This window comes from Heptranchias perlo, chromosome 40 (genome assembly GCF_035084215.1).
Source record: "Heptranchias perlo isolate sHepPer1 chromosome 40, sHepPer1.hap1, whole genome shotgun sequence".
Classification (NCBI taxonomy): domain Eukaryota; kingdom Metazoa; phylum Chordata; class Chondrichthyes; order Hexanchiformes; family Hexanchidae; genus Heptranchias; species Heptranchias perlo.
The window spans coordinates 10,431,945-10,453,378 of record NC_090364.1 but is presented as its reverse complement, the minus strand read 5'-3'; the positions used below and the strand labels follow the sequence as shown (position 1 = coordinate 10,453,378).

Below are 21,434 nucleotides of genomic sequence, written 5' to 3'. Positions count from 1 at the left end.
CTCTCTGTAAACTTCAGGCCGTTATAACATAGCGTGCAGATTATCCTTTAGAGCAGCCCTGATGTTATGTGAGGGAGTATCTTTGAGAGTACGTAGACATGGGTGTTCAGTGAAAGGGACGTCAGCTAATCAAGTGGTCAGTACGGTATTTTAAAACAAATAGTAAGGGTTATAATATGTTACCAGGATACGGCTGTTGAATTGAAAGGTGTTCAACAGGCAACTGAATGCATTTTGAAAAGAAAAGAAAGAACTTGCATTTGTATAGCACCTTTCATGACCTCAGGACGTCCCAAAGCACTTTACAGTACTTTCAAAGTGTTGTAATGTAGGAACGGTTAATTTGGGGAGATAAATGGATTGCTAGCTATGGTGAGAAGGTAGGTGGGTGGGGTCGAGCCAAAAATGGATAGGTTCGGGCCGAATGGCCTCTTCCTGTTGCTAAAATTTGTTCATATGATTAAATGACTAGGTATTCGCCTGTTGGTCATGGGGCTTTCCTATGTACTGATCAGTTGCGGTTCAGAGAAGGTTCACTCGGCCGATTCCTGGGATGAGGGGGTTACCTTAAGAGGAAAGGTTGGACAAGTTGGGCCTGTATACACTGGAGTTTAGAAGAATGAGAGGTGATCTTATTGAAACATATAAGATCCTGAGGGGACTGGAAGAGGTGGATGCTGAGAGGATGTTTCCCCTTGAGGGAGAGACTAGAACTAAGGGCCACAGTTTAAAAATAAGGGGTCTCCCATTTAAGACGGAGATGAGAATTTTTTTCTCTTGGAGGGTCATGAGCCTGTGGAACTCCCTTCCCCAGAGAGCGGTGGAGGCAGGGTCATTGAATATTTTTAAGGCTGAGTTAGATAGATTCCTGATTAACAAGGGAGTCAAAGGTTATAGTAGGTAGACGGGAAAGAAGGGTTGAGGTCACAATCAGATCAGCCATGATCTTATCAAATGGCAGAGCAGGCTCGAGGGGCCGAATGGCCTACTCCGGCTCTTAATTCGTACATTCGTAGTCCCAACTCGAGTCTGTGCCAGTCACAGGCCAGTGATTCAGCTCTGACTTGTCCGTTATTGATCGTATTAAGGCTTGAGGCCTTTCTCTTTTCTCCACACAGGCCACCATGTGATCAATACGAACTGCTCATCAGCGCATAGCCGGCAAGCTTTGTCGTGCAAGATGGCAGCAGAGTACGATGTGTTCATAGCGTCACGTCTGAAGTAAGTAATCAGGCCGGCACGTGGCAGTGGTGTTGGTGAGGCTGTGGGGATGAGCGGGGACTACTTTCGAATAGGAGGTAGAGAAAAACAGACCATATCGTGAGTCTGCACTGGAATGAGAGCAACCTGCAGCTGATAGTAATTTGTACCCCTGAATAAATTATTCGATTAAATTCTCATCCTTGTTTTCAAATCTCTCCAAGGCCTCGCCCCTCCCTATCTCTGTAACCTCCTCCACCCCTACAACCCTCCGAGATCTCTGCCCTCCTCCAATTCTGGCCTCTTGCGCATCCACGATTTTCATCGCTCCACCATTGGCGGCCGTGCCTTCAGCTGCCTAGGCCCTAAGCTCTGGAATTCCCTTCTTAAATCTCTCTGTCTCTCTCTCCTCCTTTAAGACGCTCCTTAAAACCTCTGTCGTAATATTTCTTTATGTGTCTCGGTGTCAAATTTTGTCTGATAATCACTCCTGTGAAGCACCTTGGGACATTTTACTACATTAAAGGCGCTATATAAATGCAAGTTGTTGTTGTTGTTATTGATAAATTCTGTTAGACACAAAGATGGTCTTGTATTGCATAGGAACAGGAGGAGGCCATTCAGCCCCTCGAATCTGTTCCGCCATTCAACTAGATCATGGCTGATCTGTATCTTAACTCCATCTACCTGCCTTCGTTCCGTGACCCTTAATACCCTTACCTAACAAAAGTCTATCAATCTCAGTTTTGACATTTTTAATTGACCCCCAGCCTCAACAGCTTTTTGGGGGAGAGAGTTCCAGATTTCCACTCCCCTTTGTGTGAAGAAGTGCTTCCTGACATCACCCCTGAACGGCCTAGCTCTAATTTTAAGGTTAAGCCCCCTTGTCCTGGACTCCCCCAACAGATGAAATAATTTCTCTGTATCTAACCTATCAACTCCTTTAATCATCTTAAACCCCTCAATTAGATCACCCCTTAATCTTCTATATTGAAGGGAGTACAAGCCTAGTCTATGCAACCTGTCCTCATAATTTAGCCCTTTTAGCCGCGGTATCATTCTGGTGAATCTACGTTGCACCCCCTCCAAGGCCAATGTATCCTTCCTGAGGTCCGGTGCCCAGAACTGAACCTGTGGTGAGATAATCCCTGAAATGACTGTTGCCGATATCAGCAGACGAATTAACTCGTTCTTACGATATTCAGTTGTCCGCTATTTAACAGAGGCATTAAAATAGCAGGCAGAGAAAAGTCTTACAGCTGCACTAGCTGTGAACGTGCCTCGTTCAGCTGTTTTATGATGTCAGCGCCATATTCCCCCCCGCCCCCGCCCCCGTTACCAGCGCACTGTGGCTGTGGGCTGCACAATCTACAGGATGCAACTCAACAACTCACTCTGACAACAGCTCCTCCCCCTGCGGCCTCCATCACCAAGAAGGACAAGGTCAGCGATACTGTCGGAGCACCATCACCTCCGAGTCACACGCCATCCCGACTTGGACGTGTATCGTTGTTCCTTCTTCGTCGCTGGGTCAAAATCCTGGAATATCGTCACCACAAGTGGTCCAGGGAGAAAGCCCCTCGCCACCTTCTCAGGGCAATTAGGGATGGACAATAAATGATGGCCTTGCCAGCAATGCCCACAAATATTGGCTTTTAACATTAAGAACGCTCTCAGCGCAAAATAATTCTGGTTTCAGATTTCTGAGGTAACCTACCCTCTCTTTGTCCCACCTGCTGATGTTAATCCAGCTGCACAGCTCTACGATGTCTCCGCCATGCACAAGCAAAAGCCCTGTCTGCATTTGGAGATACGGCCGTGGAGGGGAGAGGAGAGAGGCCGGTTTGGGCTGCGCAGGTGGTAACACCTCCAGGGTTGGGTCCAACGTGCCTGGGATAAGGTTCCCAACAGGATGAAGGCTGTCATCCCGACGCTCTCCCGGGCTGTTTGGGTGGGCAATTTTAACCTAACCCACCCGTTGGAAAACTGAGGGGGATGGGGTCCAACGCTGGTTTTGCATCCCGCCTATTTTTCCTCCCCATTGAGGACGGGGTGTAAAACCAGCGTTCCGCTCGATCCCGTGGGTTTCCCGCACGGCGAGTTCGGTTAAAATGACCCCCTTTGTGTCAGGAAAGACGTGTGGGGTATGTGAGCACTGACACGGTGAAGTGGACAATTTATATGTCGAACTTTATTTCCTATGTTGCCAATCAACGTGAGGACTTTTCCATGATGACTGCTGAGCGTTGTCTCCCCCTGCAGGAACAGCTGTGAATCGCGTAGCAACATCGAAGCCATTCACCTTATGGCAACAACTTGCATTTATATAGCGCCTTTAACGTAGTAAAAAAAGGTGCTTCACAGGAGAGATTATCAAACAAAATTTGACACCGAGCCACACAAGGAGATATTCGGACAGGTGACCAAAAGCTTGGTCAGAGAGGTAGGTCTTAAGGAGCGTCTTAAAGGAGGAGAGAGAGGTGGAGAGGTTTAGGGAGGGAATTCCAGAGCTTAGGGCCTAGGCAGCTGAAGGCACGGCCGCCAATGGTGGAGCGATGAAAATTGGAGATGCGCATAAGGCCAGAGTTGGAGGAGCGCAGAGATCTCGGAGGGTTGTAGGGCTGGAGGAGGTTACAGAGCTAGGGAGGGGCGAGGCCATGGAGGGATTTGAAAACAAGGATGAGAATTTTAAAATTGAGGCGTTGCTGGACCGGGAGCCAATGTAGGTCAGCGAGCACAGGGGTAATGGGTGAACGGGACTTGGTGTGAGTTAGGATACGGGCAGCAGAGTTTTGGGTGGCAGCAGGCATTTGAATTACTCGTCAAGTTTCTATCCTTGGGTACCATGGCCACCTCACCGATGGATGAGGGTCTCCTTTGTCTACTGGATGTAAGGGTTAATGTGAGACTGCCTGGGCATTCTGAAATCAGTTCCTGCTGGGCATGGGCCCACAGCACCAACCTGTCCCTCATTCAATGCCAAATTCATTTAAAGAGGCCACAGGATGGCCATTGTGGGAATGGGAACAATGGTGGAGCTGAGACGTATGGTTGGGTTGGTGTGGACGCAATGATAAATCTGTATAAGGCAATAGTTAGAATACAGTGTGCAGTTTTGGGCACCCCATTATAGAAAGAATATTAAAGAGACAGAAAATGTACAGTGTAGATTCACCAGGACAATACCAGTAATGAGAAGAGACTTCAGCTCCTGGGATTACTTCTAGCGAAGGCTGTGAGGAGATCTAAAAGAGGATTTAATTTTGTGTTTTCATCCTTGCGTTTAAATTCCTTCACGGCCTTGCCCTCCCTATCCTGTAACCTCCTCCAGCTCTACAATCCCATTTCTCTCTACCCCCCGCACCCCCGTTTGTTGGAGCATGGAATGCTTGGCAACAGGGAATGGTTGGGGTAAATTGGATAAATATTTGAAGCAGGGAAAGATACAGACATATGAGGAGAGAACGGGGCAGTGGTCAACTTCTACCTGTACTGTTGTCTTCAATGGATGAAGACCACAATTTATGCTGGCTTGCTATATTAAAAAAAAATACTTGTTATTTAGCAAAGAGAGAGAAGGAGAGAAAGAAAGGAGAGAGAGATTTAAGATACCTCCATCTGAGGGTAGCATGAGGCAGTATTGGTTAATGTTTGTTCCCATTGCCAACAGTTGCAGTGTCTGAACACAGCAATTGCGACTGTGCGTAGTCCCTGCAGTCTGTCGCTCTCCCCTCCCGCCCTAAGACGTGCTGCTCGACAGGATGAAAGGATAAATGTTGGGACTTGAAGCCAGGGTCCGAAAGACTCAGTTCCAGAACTCAATCAAAGCCGCTACCTGGCATTCTTACAACAATTAGATATCAAAGTTCAAGGAAAAGCAGAATGCTGAGCAACTCCAAAGTAGGAACAGAAGAAAATTCATAATTGGGGATCACCAAAACAAATTAATTACTGACTAAACTCATCAATTCCAGGGGGGATAGGCATCGCCCATTTTGAATACAAAGCAACCAAACTGAGGCTGGAGAATCATCAGGATAGCAGCAACTCAAAATATGAATACAGGCAAAAAGCAAACCTTGAAAAGTATAAAGAGACCAGGCTGTTCACCAACCTGGAAAAGAACCAGGCTTGTCATAAACGTTGGCAACACTTTTCCACTATCTGTGGGCACTACAAGAACAAGGAAATGGCACCCCAAACAAGACTGAGTACCCCTACAGCACCCTGCCCATCTAACCTCCTCCACCCCGGCCGCCGCCCACTCAATATGACCACCAGTATATTGAGTCCCTTTTACTTTTCGAGGTTGTTTCCTATATTTGATTCTGGACCACGTTATTAATGATCCCGAGGATTCTCTGTCCTCAGTTTGGCTGCTTGGCACTCAAACAGGTTGCCAGCGTCCTTGTTCTGGAACACAGCAGCTGCAAATGTAACACCGGCGCGAGGGGTACACCGCCAACCTCCGAGATCACCACAACACTCAGGGCGCCCAACTTGTTGCACCTGAGTTGCCCTGTTCAGGGCCCACGTGCTTCACCTCTGTCACAAGCATCACCTCTAACCTCTGCCTTCTTTGTGCCGATTCTCCAGGTGGTTTTGCCATGTCGATGATGATAATTACGTGAACGTGCGTGCCCTGCTGAACTTACTGTCCAGATTCCCTCCTGCGCAAGACGTCTACGTGGGAAAGCCCAGCCTGGACCGGCCAATCGAGGCATCTGAAAAGTTGCCTAACAATAAAACAGTGAGCGACTTTAGAATGTGTAAAAAAAAAAAATTCCTTTTTGGATTTTTATTTTATTCTGGGTTTCCGTATATAGTTATAGAATAGAATCATGCAATGATGCAGCACAGAAGGAGGCCTTTCTGCCCAACATGCCTGTGCTGGCTCTTTGAAAGAGCTATCCAATTAGTCCCATTCCCCTGCTCTTTCACCATAGCCCTGCAAATTTTTCCCCCTTCAAGTATTTATCCAATTCCCTTTTGAAAGTTACTATTGAATCTGCTTCCATCACCCTTTTTGTTATTTAAATGTGGTTGGACATTACACTTACCTGGCATTTACACAGGTGGGGAGTAAAATATTGGTTCTGTTGATGTGTTTGTATACACCGGTAAGCACTTCGTTGCTGGTGGTCATATTGAGTGGGTGGCGGGGTGGGGGAGCGGGGGGAGATTAGATGGGCAGGGTGCACGAAGGCTACCCCTTTCTTGTTTGGGGTGCCATTGCCCTGTTCTTGTAGTGCTCACAGTTGGTGGCATCAGTGTTGCCAACGTTCACCATTTACAATAAGCCCTGACCTGCTTCATTTGGTGGCAATCTTGGCTTTGAGTCAGAAGCTTGCTCATGGAACTGGGCATATGATTTTTTTAACAGAATCTCAATACCAGACGGTGAGGGAGCAATCCGAGACCGAGATCCAACATGCTGTGGGAAATAATCTAACCGAGGGCAGCTAAGGGTCATTGGGTGTGCAAGAACAGCTTTTGAAAAACTGCAGACGAATTTCCAAGGAAAAGGGGTTATGTTATCAGCTTCAAGCTTCATGGTTTGCTAAAAGACAACCTTTTGTGTTTTTTTTATTCGTTCATGGGATGTGGGTGTCGCTGGCGAGGCCCGCATTTATTGCCCATCCCTAATTGCCCTTGAGAAGGTGGTGATGAGCCGCCTTCTTGAACCGCTGCAGTCCATGTGGTGAAGGTTCTCCCACAGTGCTGTTAGGTAGGGAGTTCCAGGATTTTGACCCAGCGACGATGAAGGAACGGCGATATATTTCCAAGTTGGGATGGTGTGTGACTTGGAGGGGAACGTGCAGGTGGTGTTGTTCGCATGTGCCTGCTGCCCTTATCCTTCTCGGTGGTAGATGTCGCGGGTTTGGGAGGTGCTGTCGAAGAAGCCTTGGCGAGTTGCTGCAGTGCATCCTGTGGATGGTACACACTGCAGCCACAGTGCGCCGGTGGTGAAGGGAGTGAATGTTTAGGGTGGTGGATGAGGTGCCAATGAAGCGGGCTGCCTTGTCCTGGGTGGTGTCGAGCTTCTTGAGTGTTGTTGGAGCTGCACTCATCCAGGCAAGTGGAGAGTATTTCATCACACTCCTGACTTGTGCCTTGGAGATGGTGGAAAGGCTTTGGGGAGTCAGGAGGTGAGTCACTCGCCGCAAAATACCAATATGTGGCATGCGTGTCCCTTGTCTGGGGGATGCGATCACACCTCCAGTCCCAGTACCCAACCCAAGACAAGAAATAGGAACAACACCTCTTTAAAAGAAAGATGATGTTGTGCAGGCGAACTAAACAAGATGATGGAGGGGATGGGGATTGTGTAGGACAATCAGTCAAACCCAATATAAGAACGGCAAAAGACCCCAGATAGTTCGAATTCTCAAGGCAACCTGTGACGTGGGTGCTGATAGGGGGGAGACTGATCGACTTCTCCTGGCACAGATAATGCGGTTGGATTGTTTTAAAGCTATCTTTCTCTTATATCATTGTTTGTAATTGTAGTAATTTTCATGCTTAAGCCTTGCGATTACCTGAAATCATTGCTAGTAATTGTTTACGTTTAAACAGGTTGAGTAAAACCAACTCTTTCGAGTTCAGCGGCCCGGACTATTTTGTTTAATCAATACCGAGCAGACAAGCAAGATTAAAAACACTCACACAGACAAAGGAATTTCTTATCAACACTCAGTCATAATATTAACACATCAGTACGTCAGGCCAGAAATGGCCATGAATAATAATTTGATGTAAAAACAAAACATGCTGGAAATACTCAGCAAGTCCGGCAGCATCTGTGGGGAAAGAAACAGAGTTAACGTTTCAGGTGGAAGACATTATCGTCAGAACTGGAAGATGTTAAAAGAATTATCAGTTTTTAAGCAAGTACAAAGCCGGGGAAAGGGGGGGAGGGGAGGAAAGTACAAAAGGGAGGGTCTGTGATAGGGTGGAGGGCAGGAGTGACTAAATAACAAAAGGGATGATGGTGCAAGGCAAGGAGGGTGGTAATGGGACAGGTTAAGAAACAAAAGATGGGTCTAGAGGAGCTGTAAATGGCAACAGCAGAACCATTACCAGCACCCGCTGTCCCGCAAAAAACAAGATAATAAAAAAAAATGGGAGCAGTGGTTATGATCTGAAGTCATTGAAATCAATGTTGAGTCCAGAAGGTTGTAAAATGCCGAATCGAAAGATGAGGTGCTGTTCCTCAAACTTCATTGGAACAGTGTAAGAGACTGAAGACAGAGAGGTCAGAGTGGGAGTGGGACGGGGAATTAAAATGGCAAGCGACCGGAAGCTCAGGGTCACGCTTGCGGACTGAGCGGAGGGAGGTGGTCAGCAAAGCGATGATGTGATGTTACATAAATAATGATTCGATCTTTATTTGACAGAAATCTGTGTTCTTTTGGTTTGCAACTGGCGGAGCTGGGTTCTGTATCAGCCGTGGGCTGGCACTGAAGATGGCACCTTGGGCAAGGTAGGAGAGGCGTCCATTGATCGAAAGAAAGGTTTCAACGTAACAGACGCCAGTTACTGGGACGATATTCCCTTGCTGGGGCCATTTTGTTACCTACTGTTTGAGCCCTTCTCTACACTCCCCCGAACTAAACATTGTGGGATCCTAATTTAACTTTGGTTTGGTTGATAGGATTAGATGAAGAGGGGTGGGAGGAAGGCTGGGATACAGCATAGGCCAATTGGGCCGAATGGCCTGTTCCTGCCACAGTGCAGGACCTCAGCCAGGTTAAAAAGGAGTGGAAGAGGACAGAGCAGTCCCATGGTAGTGTTGCCAACCCTCCAGGATTGTCTTGGAGTCTCCAGGAATTAAAGATTAATTTCCAGGACACTGCTGTGAGCAACGCCCAGGAGCAAAATCATATGGGACATTAAAAAAAATTGCGGGTGTTTTTTCATTTTAGTTTATTAGTTATAAAAATATTGGAGATGGGGGGAAGAAAAGGTGTTTAACTGAGAGTCAAGATTCAACGAATTGGGTCATGAAGAGTCTGTTCCCTTTCCAATTGGCCGTGGCCTGTGAGGATGGACTTGTCGGGCGGCCAATGATGGTAGTGTGAGGGCGGGGCCATTGGAGGCAGGAGGTCATGTGATGAAACCTCCAGGAATACGTCCAAGCAGAGTTGGCAACCCCTATCTTTTGGTGACATTGAGATTGAGTTTTAAAAGGCTGTAGATTGTAGGAGGAAGGAAAGGACTGAGGGAGGGAACGGAACTCACTGTTTAGGGGCGTTGTGTAAACTGCTTCCGGCAGAGAATCCCATCCAAAATAGGGGTTTAACCAACAGGTTCGGCTAGCCTGGAGAGAGAGAGAGAGAGAGAGAGATAAGGGCAGGATACAGGCCGTCCACGCTGCTACATAACACCCTCTTGTTAAAGATATGATTTTGCAGCACTTTATTTCAGTAAGTGTAGTACAGCACGGAAGGAGGCCATTCGGCCCATCGTGCCTGTGCCGGCTCTTTGAAAGAGCCATCCAATTAGTCCCACTCCCCTGCTCTTTCCCCATAGATTCCTGCAAACCTTTCCTCATTAAGTAGGGGTCCAATTGCCTTTTGAAAGTTACTATTGAATCTGCTTCTACCACCCTTTCAGGCAGCGCATTCCAGATCATGACAATTCGCTGGGTAAAAAGATTTCTCTTCACTGGCTTTTTTGCCAATTATCTTAATTCTGTGTCCTCTGGTTACCCACCCTCCTGCCAGTGGAAACAGTTTCTCTTTATCTACTCTGTCAAAACCCCTTATAATTTTGAACACCTCCATTAAATCTCCCCTTAACCTTCTCTGCTCTAAGGAGAACAATCCCAGCTTCTCAAGTCTCCAGATGACCAAAGTCCCTCATCCCTGGTATCATAGAATCATAGAAACTTATGGGACAGAAGGAGGCCATTTGGCCCATCGTGTCCGTGCCGGCCGAAAAAGAGCTATCCAGCTTAATCCCACTTTCCAGCACTTGGTCCGTAGCCCTGTAGGTCACGGAACTTCAAGTGCACATCCAAGTACTTTTTAAATGAGTTGAGGGTTTCGGCCTCTACCACCCTTTCAGGCAGTGAGTTCCAGACCCCACCACCCTCTGGGTGAAAAATATCTCCTCAGCTCCCCTCTAATCCTTGTACCAATTACTTTAAATCTACGCCCCCCTGGTCATTGACCTCTCTGCTAAGGGAAATAGACCCTTCCTATCCACTCTATCTTGGCCCCTCATAATTTTATACACCTTAATTAAATCTCCCCTCTGTCTACTTTGTTCCAAAGAAAACAACTCCAGCCTTTGCAATCTTTTCTCATAGCTAAAATTCTCCAGTCCTGGCAACATCCTCATAAATCTCCTCTGTACTCTCTCTAGTGCAATCACATCCTTCCTGTAATGTGGTGACCAGAACTGCACACAGTACTCAAGCTGTGGCTTAACTAGTGTTTTGTACAGTTCTGGCATTACTTCCCTGCTCTTATATTCTATGCCTCGGCTAATAAAGGAAAGTATTCCATATACCTTTTTAACCACCTTATCTACCTGTCCTGCTACCTTCAGGGATCTGTGGACATGCACTCCAAGGTCCCTTTGTTCCTCCACACCTCTCAGTATCCTCCCATTTATTGTATATTCCCTTGCCTTGTTTGCCCTCTGCAAATGCATTACCTCCCATTTCTCCGGATTGAATTCCATTTACCACTTTTCTGCCCACCTGACCAGTCCATTGATATCTTCCTGCAGTCTACAGCTTTCCTCCTCACTATCAACCACACGGCCAATTTTTGTATCATCTGAAAACTTCTTGATCATGGCCCCTACATTTAAGTCCAAATCATTAATAAACACCACAAAAAGCAAGAGACCTAGTACTGAGCCCAGCGGAACCCCATTGGAAACAGCTTTCCAGTCACAAAAACACCCATCGACCATTACCCTTTGCTTCCTGCCACTGAGCCAATTTTGGATCCAACTTGCCACTTTCCCTTGGATCCCATGGGCTTTTACTTTTTTGACCAGTCTGCCATGTGGGACCTTGTCAAAAGCCATGCTAAAATCCATGTAGACTACATCAAATGCGTTAATCTCATCGACCCTCCTTGTTACCTCCTCAAAAAATTCAATCAAGTTAGTCAGACATGACCTTCCCTTAACAAATCCATGCTGACTGTCTTTGATTAACCCGTGCCTTTCTAAATGACGATTTATGCTGTCCCTAAGAATTGATTCCAATAATTTGCCCACCACCGAGGTATCATTCTGGTAAATCTCAGCTGCACCCTCTCCAAGGCCTTGACGACCTTTCTAAAGTGTGGTGCCCAGAATTGGACACAATATTGCATCTGAGGCCTAACCAGTGATTTATAAAGATTTAGCATAACTTCCTTGCTTTTGTACTCTATGCCTCTATTTATAAAGCCCAGATCACCAAGTTTGATGGAATATTGTATAACTTTTTTAAAATTTGTAATTTCTTTTTCGACCAGTGATGGACATTTTATGAATACAGCGGAGAGGATCCGTCTCCCTGACGACTGCACCATTGGCTACATCATTGAAGCCATCCTGGGCGTGAATCTGATTCAAAGCCCACTCTTCCACTCCCATCTCGAGAACTTACAGTTGGTTTCTAAACCCCAGATTCAAAACCAGGTATGTCCCACCATTGCTTTGGGAGCTCAATCGCACCGGCACTGAGCAGGGTCAGCGTTGTGGACATGATTCAACAGATTGAGTATTCAGAGGCAGTAAACCATTCTCCTCATGATGCCACTGCCTTCTTACCTATGGATTCAGTGAGCTGATGATGTACTGATGGGCAATAAATGCCGGCCTTGCCAGCGACGCCCACATCCCGTGAATGAATATAAAAAAAACAGTTCAACCATGATTTCCCCAGGAGGTTCATGACTGATCCCTGTACAAAGAATTATGTAGAGTGTACAGCACAGAAACAGGCCATTCGGCCCAACTGGTCCATGCCGGTGTTTATACTCAACGCGAGCTTCCTCCCACCTTGCTTCATCTCACCCTATCAGCATATCCTTCTATTCCTTTCTCCCTCATGCGTTTATCTAGCTTCCTCTTGAGTGCATCTATGCTATTCGTCTCAATTACTCCATGCGGTAGTGAGTTCCACATTCTCACCACTCTCTGGGTGAAGAATCTCTATTGGATTCCATCTGTCAGTTCGGCCCGTTTGCAGGCATTCTCTAGGCTCTTTTGTAATTCGTCAGGTGCTTTGGCAGATTCTACTGCTCCCCGTAATTTGATATCATCTGTCCATATGACCAACTTGCACTGAGTTTCTAAATGAGGTTATTTATGTGGATCAGTAGTAGGAAGGGACTCTCCTCTCAGCACATCTCCCCAGCCCAACATCACTCCCATATCATTCTGGTGAATCTGCACTGCACCCCCTCCAAGGCCAATATATCCTTCCTGAGGTGCGGTGCCCAGAACTGAACGCAGATGCAATCTACCCAGAGCTCTGTACAGCTGCAACATAACTTCCATCCCTTTGTATTCCAGCCCTCTCGAGATAAAGGCCAACATTCCATTAGCCGTTTTAATTATTTTTTGTACCTGTCCTCTAGCTTTTAGTGATTTTTGCTCTCTGACCGCTAAATCTCTCTGCTCCCCCACAGTTCCGAGCTTCTCGCCATTTAGAAAATACTCTGATCTATCTTTCTTAGGTCCAAAGTGGATGACCTCACATTTCCCCACATTGAACTCCATCTGCCACAGTTTTGCCCACTCACTCAATCTATCAATGTCCCTTTGCAACTTTCTGCTCCCATCTACACTCTTTGATGTGGCTGAGACCAATAGGCTGAACAGTGTAGGAAGTGTTCATGATGTAGGATCTTAAAGGCACATCAGGGCTGGTGACATGAAACTTTGGAGCTGGGTTAAGGTGGGTGATGTAGGATCTTGGAGCTGGGTTAAGGTGATTGATGTAGGATCTTGGAGCTGGGTTAAGGTGATTGATGTAGGATCTTGGAGCTGGATTAAGGTGGGTGATGTAGGATCTTGGAGGTGGGTTAAGGTGGGTGATGTAGGATCTTGGAGCTGGGTTAAGGTGATTGATGTAGGATCTTGGAGCTGGGTTAAGGTGGGTGATGTATGATCTTGGAGGTGGGTTAAGGTGGGTGATGTATGATCTTGGAGCTGGGTTAAGGTGGGTGATGTAGGATCTTGGAGCTGGGTTAAGGTGGGTGATGTAGGATCTTGGAGCTGGGTTAAGGTGGGTGATATAGGATCTTGGAGCTGGGTTAAGGTGGGTGATGTAGGATCTTGGAGCTGGGTTAAGGTGGGTGATGTAGGATCTTGGAGGTGGTTAAGGTGGGTGATGTATGATCTTGGAGCTGGGTTAAGGTGGGTGATGTAGGATCTTGGAGGTGGGTTGAGGTTGAGAATATAGGATCTTAGAGATGGGTTGACCTTGGTTAGACTTGGTTTTGGTTAGTGAGGTAGGCAATGAAGGTGTAAGTAAGTTGACATAGATGCTGAATCATGGCGATATTCACCATCTCGTGGGTTTGATCATAAAGCAAAATAAAGGATAATAAATTGAAATAAAATCAAAATGATCATTTCCAGGTCACTTTAAGTTATGGAACCTTTGAGAACAAGAGAAATATCATTGAGATGAAAGGAGCGTTTTCTGTCAACGAAGACCCCTCCAGGTGAGTATATTCTACCTTGTTGTGCCCCCGTTGGGGGGGGGGGGGGGTAATGAAGGTTTTGGAATGGTTACGATCAACTCTGAAATCTTGGCTATTCCATGCCAGAGTCTGTCAGCGCTGGAAAATATATCCAAGATTAAAATGGCGGATGGTGCTCCATTGACCCGTGTCATGGGATGGGAGGACATGGGATGGATCCACGGTTCCTCGGTTATTGAGTCCCTAATCTGTTTTCGGGGAGGGGGATGGAGCAAGGAGCAGATACTTTCCTACAGGGAAGGGAAAATCTGCAGGTGAATCACTCCCGGGTCAGTCCTGAGTGCCCCGTAGTGGCCACATCAAGAATGGCGGTTGAAAAACTCGGGAGCAGATTGCCTGGGAAACAAAGTGTAAAATCATGAAAGGTCTAGACAGAGTAGATAGAGAGAAATTGTTCCCATTGGCGGAAGGGTCAAGAACCAGAGGACACAGATTTAAGGTGATTGGCAAAAGAACCAAAGGTGACATGAGGAAAAACTTTTTTAGGCAGCGAGTGGTTAGGATCTGGAATGCGCTGTCCGAGGGGACGGTGGAGGCAGATTCAATCATGGCTTTCAAAAGGGAACTGGATAAGTACTTGAAATGAAAAAATGTGCAGGGCTACGGGGATAGGGCTGGGGAGTGGGACTAGCTGGATTGCTCGTGCACAGAGCCGGCGCGGACTCGATGGGCCGAATGGCCTCCTTCCGTGCTGTAACCTTTCCATGATTCTACGATTTGTTCAAACAAAAAGTACATTTGACTGTTCTGAATTTTTTCGCTGTCCTGTCCTGAAGGTGCTGACTCTCGCTGAGGTGCAGGTCCCATGGGAGTCACCTTCCCTGGTACCCCATCAAACCAACCGTCCTTCAGGTGCGAGCCTAGACGCTGAGTGGCAGCAGGCTATTCCACCATGGGGTGATCACAGCCAAAACCCAATCCTGTCTGCACCTGAGCATGTTCTAGCTGGGTCATTTGATAGTAATCAGGAGCAGGAACTCTAATTAATTATTTATTTCTTCCTGCTCCCCTCTCCTTAGCTTAGTTCTGTTAGTCCCAGCGGCTCAGTGCATTTACTAACTGAGCCACTGGGAAGCTGTTGCCAAATAATTAATAGGTCATATTTTACCTAATTATTTTAGTAGATGTGCATTTAAAGTGATGTTCGGGGCTTTTTAGTCACATCGAATTTTTTTGCTCAAATTTGTGAATAGAAATAAATGTACCTCATGACATTAAATAACAGAAAGGCCTCCTTTTATCCAAACTTTGGAATGGGCACAGAGGCAATCACTGCTCCCTTTTGGGAATACACTGATTGGCCGGTCTCCCACCTTCCATCCTCCGTAAACTTGAGCTCATCCAAAACTCTGCTGCCTGTATCCTAATCGCATCAAGTCCAGTTCACCGATCACCCACTGTGCTCGCTGACCTACATTGGCTCCCGGTCCAGCAACGCCTCGATTTTAAAATTCTCATCCTTGTTTTCAAATCCCTCTGCATGGTATCGCTCCTCCCTATCTCCTGGAACCTCCTCCAGCCCTACAACCCTCCGAGATCTCTGCAGTCCTCCAATTCTGGCCTCTTGCGCGTCCCCGATTTCCTTCGCTGCACCATTGGCGGACTTGCCTTCAGCTGCCTAGGCCCTAAGCTCTGGAATTCCCTCCCTAAACCTCTCTGCCTCTCTCTCTCCTCCTTTAAGACGCTCCTTAAAACCTATCTCTTTGACCAAGCTTTTGGTCACCTGTCCTAATATCTCCTTATGAGGCTCGGTGTCAAATTTTGTTTGATGATCGCTCCTGTGAAGCACCTTGAGACGTTTTACTATGTTAAAGGCGCTATATAAATGCAAATTGCTATTGTCATTGTCCATTTTTAACTCTCGATTTCCCCCAGTTGGGTTGGGTTAAAATCGACCCACAGATATCTGAAAACAGACTCAAAAGCTTAATTCTGCCGAGTGACGTTCTAAAGTTTACCAAACATTGGCTGTCTACATAGGGTTGCCAACCCTCCAGGATTGGCCTGGAGTCTCCAGGAATGGCCTGGAGTCTCCAGGAATTAAAGACTAATCTCCTGGACACTGCTGCGAGCAAACACCCAGGAAAAAAAAATTGGGGCATTAAAAAAATTGTTTGTTTCTTTCATTTCCTTTGAACACTTTGTTCATTAGTTATAGAAATATTGGAGGTGGTGGGGGGATGGAAAAGGGTTGTTTGACCGGGTGGGGCGGATAAAGGCGAGAATTCATGTGACGAAACCTCCAGGAATACGTCCGACCACAGTTGGCAGCCCTACGCCTCATCAATTTATGCAAATCGGGGTCCTATTACTGTGTAAATTGCAGAAGGAGGTCTCACAGGGCCGGCTTGCATTAAAACCCAGCTGTCATGTTCATCTTAACCTTTTCCACAAGTTTGGGAGCGTGTTGTGGAGGCCCCAAAGCAGTTTGTTGATATAAATACATCGAAATCTAGTGCAGCGAGAGGTTTCTATCTCATACCGATCACACCACATGCTGTACATTTGCTTAATATGATCCTAGCTCACATTGTTAGGCCTAAGGTTAGGCCTGAGGCCTAGTTCTTGTTATATTTAGTTAATATTTGGGCGCTGTTACACACACAACCACACACACCCAGAAAGGGAGGAGATCAAATTCTGTGTCCCTGCTTTTAAAATTCTAGGAAGTGGGCTTTTACCTCAGTTGGGGAACACTAGCTCTGCTATCATCCACCCAGAGACAGGAGTGTACCATTGTTGTGGCTGACTCCTTTCCCAGACTGGTTTAATGAATGCCCATTGAGATAGATTTACTTCCAGTTGCCACTCCATTAATAATCATTATTGCACCATCTTCTTCCCATCAGAGGAGAAGAAACATAATAATATTCAGTCTAGGAGCTCTCACGCTCTCAGATTCCCATTAACCATTTTTGCAGTTAATACAGTGAGGAACTTAGAATCCTACAAACTCTTAATCGCTATCTGGTGACCCCTGCTGGGAAGTGAGTGTCTGTGTGTGAGTGAATGTGAGCGTGAGAGTGTGTTTGTGTGAGAGAGTGTCTGTGTGTGTGTGTGTCTATGTGAGCATATATGTGTGTGTGTCTGTGTGTGTGTCTGTGAGAGTGTGTGTGTGTGTGTGTGTGTGAGAGAGAGTATCTGTGTGTGTGTCTGTGTGAGAGTGTATGTGTATGTGTGAGAGAGTATCTTGTGTGTGTGTGTGTGTGTGAGAGAGTATCTGTGTGTGTGTGTGTGTGTGTGTGTGAGAGTATCTGTGTGTGTGTGTGTGTGTGAGAGTATCTGTGTGTGTGTGTGTGAGAGAGTATCTGTGTGTGTGTGTGTGTGAGAGTATCTGTGTGTGTGTGTGTGTGTGTGTGTGAGAGTATCTGTGTGTGTGTGTGTGTGTGAGAGAGTATCTGTGTGTGTGTATGTGTGTGTGTGAGAGTATCTGTGTGTGTGTGTGTGAGAGTATCTGTGTGTGTGTGTGTGTGTGTGAGAGTATCTGTGTGTGTGTGTGTGTGTGTGTGAGAGAGTATCTGTGTGTGTGTGTGTGTGTGAGAGAGTATCTGTGTGTGTGTGTGTGTGTGTGAGAGAGTATCTGTGTGTGTGTGTGTGTGTGTGTGTGAGAGAGTATCTGTGTGTGTGTGTGTGTGTGAGAGAGTATCTGTGTGTGTGTGTGTGTGTGAGAGAGTATCTGTGTGTGTGTGTGTGTGTGAGAGTATCTGTGTGTGTGTGTGTGTGTGAGAGAGTATCTGTGTGTGTGTGTGTGTGTGTGAGAGTATCTGTGTGTGTGTGTGTGTGTGTGTGTGTGAGAGTATCTGTGTGTGTGTGTGTGTGTGTGAGAGAGTATCTGTGTGTGTGTGTGTGTGTGAGAGAGTATCTGTGTGTGTGTGTGTGTGAGAGTATCTGTGTGTGTGTGTGTGTGTGAGAGAGTATCTGTGTGTGTGTATGTGTGTGTGTGAGAGTATCTGTGTGTGTGTGTGTGTGAGAGTATCTGTGTGTGTGTGTGTGAAAGTGTCTGTGTGTGTGTGTGAGAGTGTCTGTGTGTGTGTGTGTGAGAGAGTATCTGTGTGTGTGTATGTGTGTGTGAGAGAGTATCTGTGTGTGTGTCTGTGTGTGTATGTGTGTCTGTGTGAGAGTGTCTGTGTGTGAGAGTATCTGTGTGAGAGTGTCTGTGTGAGAGAGTATCTGTGTGTGTGAGAGTGTCTATGTGTGTGTGTGTGTGTATGTGTGTCTGTGTGAGAGTGTCTATGTGTGTGTGTGTATCTGTGAGTGAGTGAGTGAGTGCATCAGGTGAGGCTGGGTTTGAGCTTGACTGACCCCTGTAGATAAATAACTGGCTGACACTCATTGTCTGCAGAATAGACACTTGGGAGAGATACCTGGAGGTGTCTGACCCCAGCAAGAAATCTCTGTCTTCAGGTGAGGAGGGGATGGGAAAAAGCTCAAGAGAGAGGGAAAAAAAGGATGAAAGTAACAAAACAAATTACATTCCTCCTGAAAAAAATGTAACCGTTTATTTCGTCGACAGGTTCAAGTCCATTCACTGTCTGCTTTACCCAGAAACACCATGGTGTCCCTAGAAGAACGTCCCTGACCTCCGTCGATGGTCAGGGTTAAAGGTTACCGGAGGGTAGAGTTCACCGCTGCCAACTCTGCACTTTCTGAAAGCACTTTGGGCCACTTCCTTTTTGCAGACAATGGCGTAAAAAAGAGGGGAGGATGGAAAAATAAACTAAGGCTGAGCTGGACAATCATCGCTTGAACTGTGGTAAGAAAAAGCCTCCCCCGATGGGTTCGAACGAGTGGCCCTCAACTCTGAACAAAGAAGAGATGACAGAAAATAAGAAGCACAAGACATTAACGAGACCCTCGATGGCGGGGGGGGGGGGACTATTTTTGAAAGAAGAATTATTTTTAAAGTATATATATTTTCTTATTTTTTTTTTCCTCACTTGCAAGAGAACTCTGAATGATGCGTCCTCGCTCACTTGGTGCCTTTTGGAGATTGATTATAACGTCCCTGGCGCCTTGCTTGCTGGCGATGGAGCGCTGGATCCACACGGGTTCAAAGGAAAGCAGCAAACGCCGCACCCTGCAGTAAAAAGCTCCCTGATTGGCTGTTCCCTGACGACAAGGTTGTGCGTCCGCCTCAACTCCACGGCTTTCTGGAAAATAATATTTTTAATTTTTTGAAACGAGAAGTAAAAGTTATAACTTTCATGGTGTTGGCGCTCTTCCTGTTCTCAGTGTCTAAATTTGCATTCTGCTGAATATTTCGAAGTCTTGAATCGACTTGCTTTGTATCACTGTTGTCTCTCAGCTTGCTCTGGGCTCGAGCCTCCCCTATGGACCTGAGCACAATAGCTGGGCTGACGCTTCATTTCAGTATCGAGGGAGCTATCGACTGGCGGAGGTGCCGTCTTTCAGATGAGATTTTAAACCGAGGGCCTATCTGCCTGCTCAGGTGGATGTACAAGGTTCCATGGGACTATTCGGAGGAGAGCAGGACATTCTCCCCGGGTCCTGACCAACATGCCTCTCTCAACCAAACACCACCAAAAAAAACCCCCAGATTATCTGGCCATTTATCTCATTGCTGTTCGTGGGATCTTGCTGTGCGTAAATTGGCTGCTGTGTTTCCCTATATTACAACAGTGACTACACTTCAAAAGTACTTCATGAACTGCGAACTGCTTTGGGAGGTCCTGAGGAGGTGAAAGGCGATTTATGAATGCAATTTCTTTCTTCCTCTTTCTAGTTTCAACTTTCTCAGCTTGTGACTCATTTTATCAAGTTAAAGCCTTAAGCTCCCTTACAAGGCAAGTTTGGGTGAAGAAAGGCATTTTGGCCTTCATTTAACCATCCTTCCAGAATGCTTGAAGAGTACTTGAAAGGAAAAACATTTGCAGGGCTACGGGGAAAGGGCGGGAGAGTGGGACTAGCTGGACTAGCCCGGACTCGATGGGCCGAATGGCCTCCTTTCAATGATTCTATGCTAACCCTCCCATCTCAACCATTATGGCAACGAGCTGATCCTTAACAGAGTCCAATGAGATGGAGTTGGGAGATAATGAGCAAGGGCCTGGGGGTTTTATAGAAAATCATGGATAGAATTTCAAAATGTGATTCCCCAAAACATCAGAACTTCATGTAATAAAAGCAGCATTTGACTCATTCAGTCATTATAACTAGTTGGCCTTGATAATGGCTCATCTAGGGGATAAGTATGATAAAGGGGGGTTTTTCTGGCTTTCTCTCTTATTCTCCTCGTGTCTCCTGAAGGCTGGGGTTCCCTTGAAAATTTCAAAACTGAGATTGAGAGATTTTTGCTAGGCAGGGGTAGTAAGGGTTCTGGAACCCAGGGGGGTAGATGGAGTTGAGATGCAGATCAGCCATGACCTCATTGGATGGCGGAACAGGCTCGAGGGGCTGAATGGCCCACTCCTGTTCTTGTGTCGGCTCTGATGCACGCTGGGTGCGGTGCCAGCTCATCCCGCCAATGCGGCTACTCCCCAGGCGCGAATCTAGTTAGTGAGAGATGGTTGGCTATTGTACCATGGGGGGGCATCACAACTGAGGTCACAATCCGGGCACAGACACTTTTCAGCAGGGGGTCACTGCCTAACAATCAGGAACAGGAGACCTGGCTATTTTTTCCTCCCCCCCCCACCAATACCCTAGCTCAGAGGGCATCGAAGATAGTTGTAGCACTCCCCCCAGTGATGGCTTGGATGAAATCGGCCAACTGAGAGCAGGAACTGGGGATTGAACCAAGGATTTTCCTAGGCCTACACTGTGGGATGCAGTTACCCACAGAGCCAATGGCGGGGGCGGAGGGGGGGCAATGCCGTTATATATCAGTAGCGAGAGCGGTCTTCATAGCTACTGGAGCAATGATAATACAGGATGTCATAGAATCTTACAGCACAGAAGGAGGCCATTCAGCCCATTGTGCCTGTGCCATGATGTCCCTTTAAGGCTGCCTTATTAAAATTGGCGAGTCACCAGAATCACCGAACGATTTTAAAATGACACATTATCACATGGTCCCATACTCTGACCTTCTTGGCACATTTTAAATTGGTTCCACAGAAGAGCGATGAATTGTTAGCGGCAACTAAACATTTCATTTATAAATCATTTTATTCCCTTGGCCGTTTCATTTTTTAATATTTTATTAATTTCTTTCTAATATAAGTTCACAATAGAAGATTAATAATAAATGGAAAGTTGACACATGCCCATATGCAACTGAACCCATGGGAAATACACTGAAGTCCTCTTTCTCCTGGAGAATATATTGTGTTTCCCACTTTTTTGTAATTCTGCTTCAAAAAAGATAATTGCCCCTCTTCAGATCACCCATTATCCCCGAGTTCAAGAAGAAGTCATTCGCAGGAGAACTCGAGCTGTATTTTAAACACTTTATTCCGAGGGCATGCTTGTAATGTTATGTATGTTCCTTGTAACGATCGGGAGTTCACTGCCTGAAAGAGTGGGAGTGGAAGAAGATTCAATAATAACTTT

General features: G+C 46.4%; 1 protein-coding gene across 1 annotated transcript in view; it reads left to right on the top strand.

The window, feature by feature from the left end:
• LOC137305670 (beta-1,3-N-acetylglucosaminyltransferase lunatic fringe-like) overlaps window positions 1-19,127 on the top strand; it is a 46,948-nt gene extending 27,821 nt beyond the window's left edge. Inside the window, exons 3-8 of the mRNA XM_067974568.1 lie at window positions 1,119-1,221; window positions 5,797-5,950; window positions 8,598-8,683; window positions 11,682-11,847; window positions 13,798-13,883; window positions 18,436-19,127. Coding sequence (XP_067830669.1) covers window positions 1,119-1,221; window positions 5,797-5,950; window positions 8,598-8,683; window positions 11,682-11,847; window positions 13,798-13,883; window positions 18,436-18,487 — 647 coding nt within the window. The 3' untranslated portion in view covers window positions 18,488-19,127. The remainder of the gene's footprint in view (window positions 1-1,118; window positions 1,222-5,796; window positions 5,951-8,597; window positions 8,684-11,681; window positions 11,848-13,797; window positions 13,884-18,435) is intronic.
• The last annotated feature ends 2,307 nt before the right edge of the window (window positions 19,128-21,434 follow it).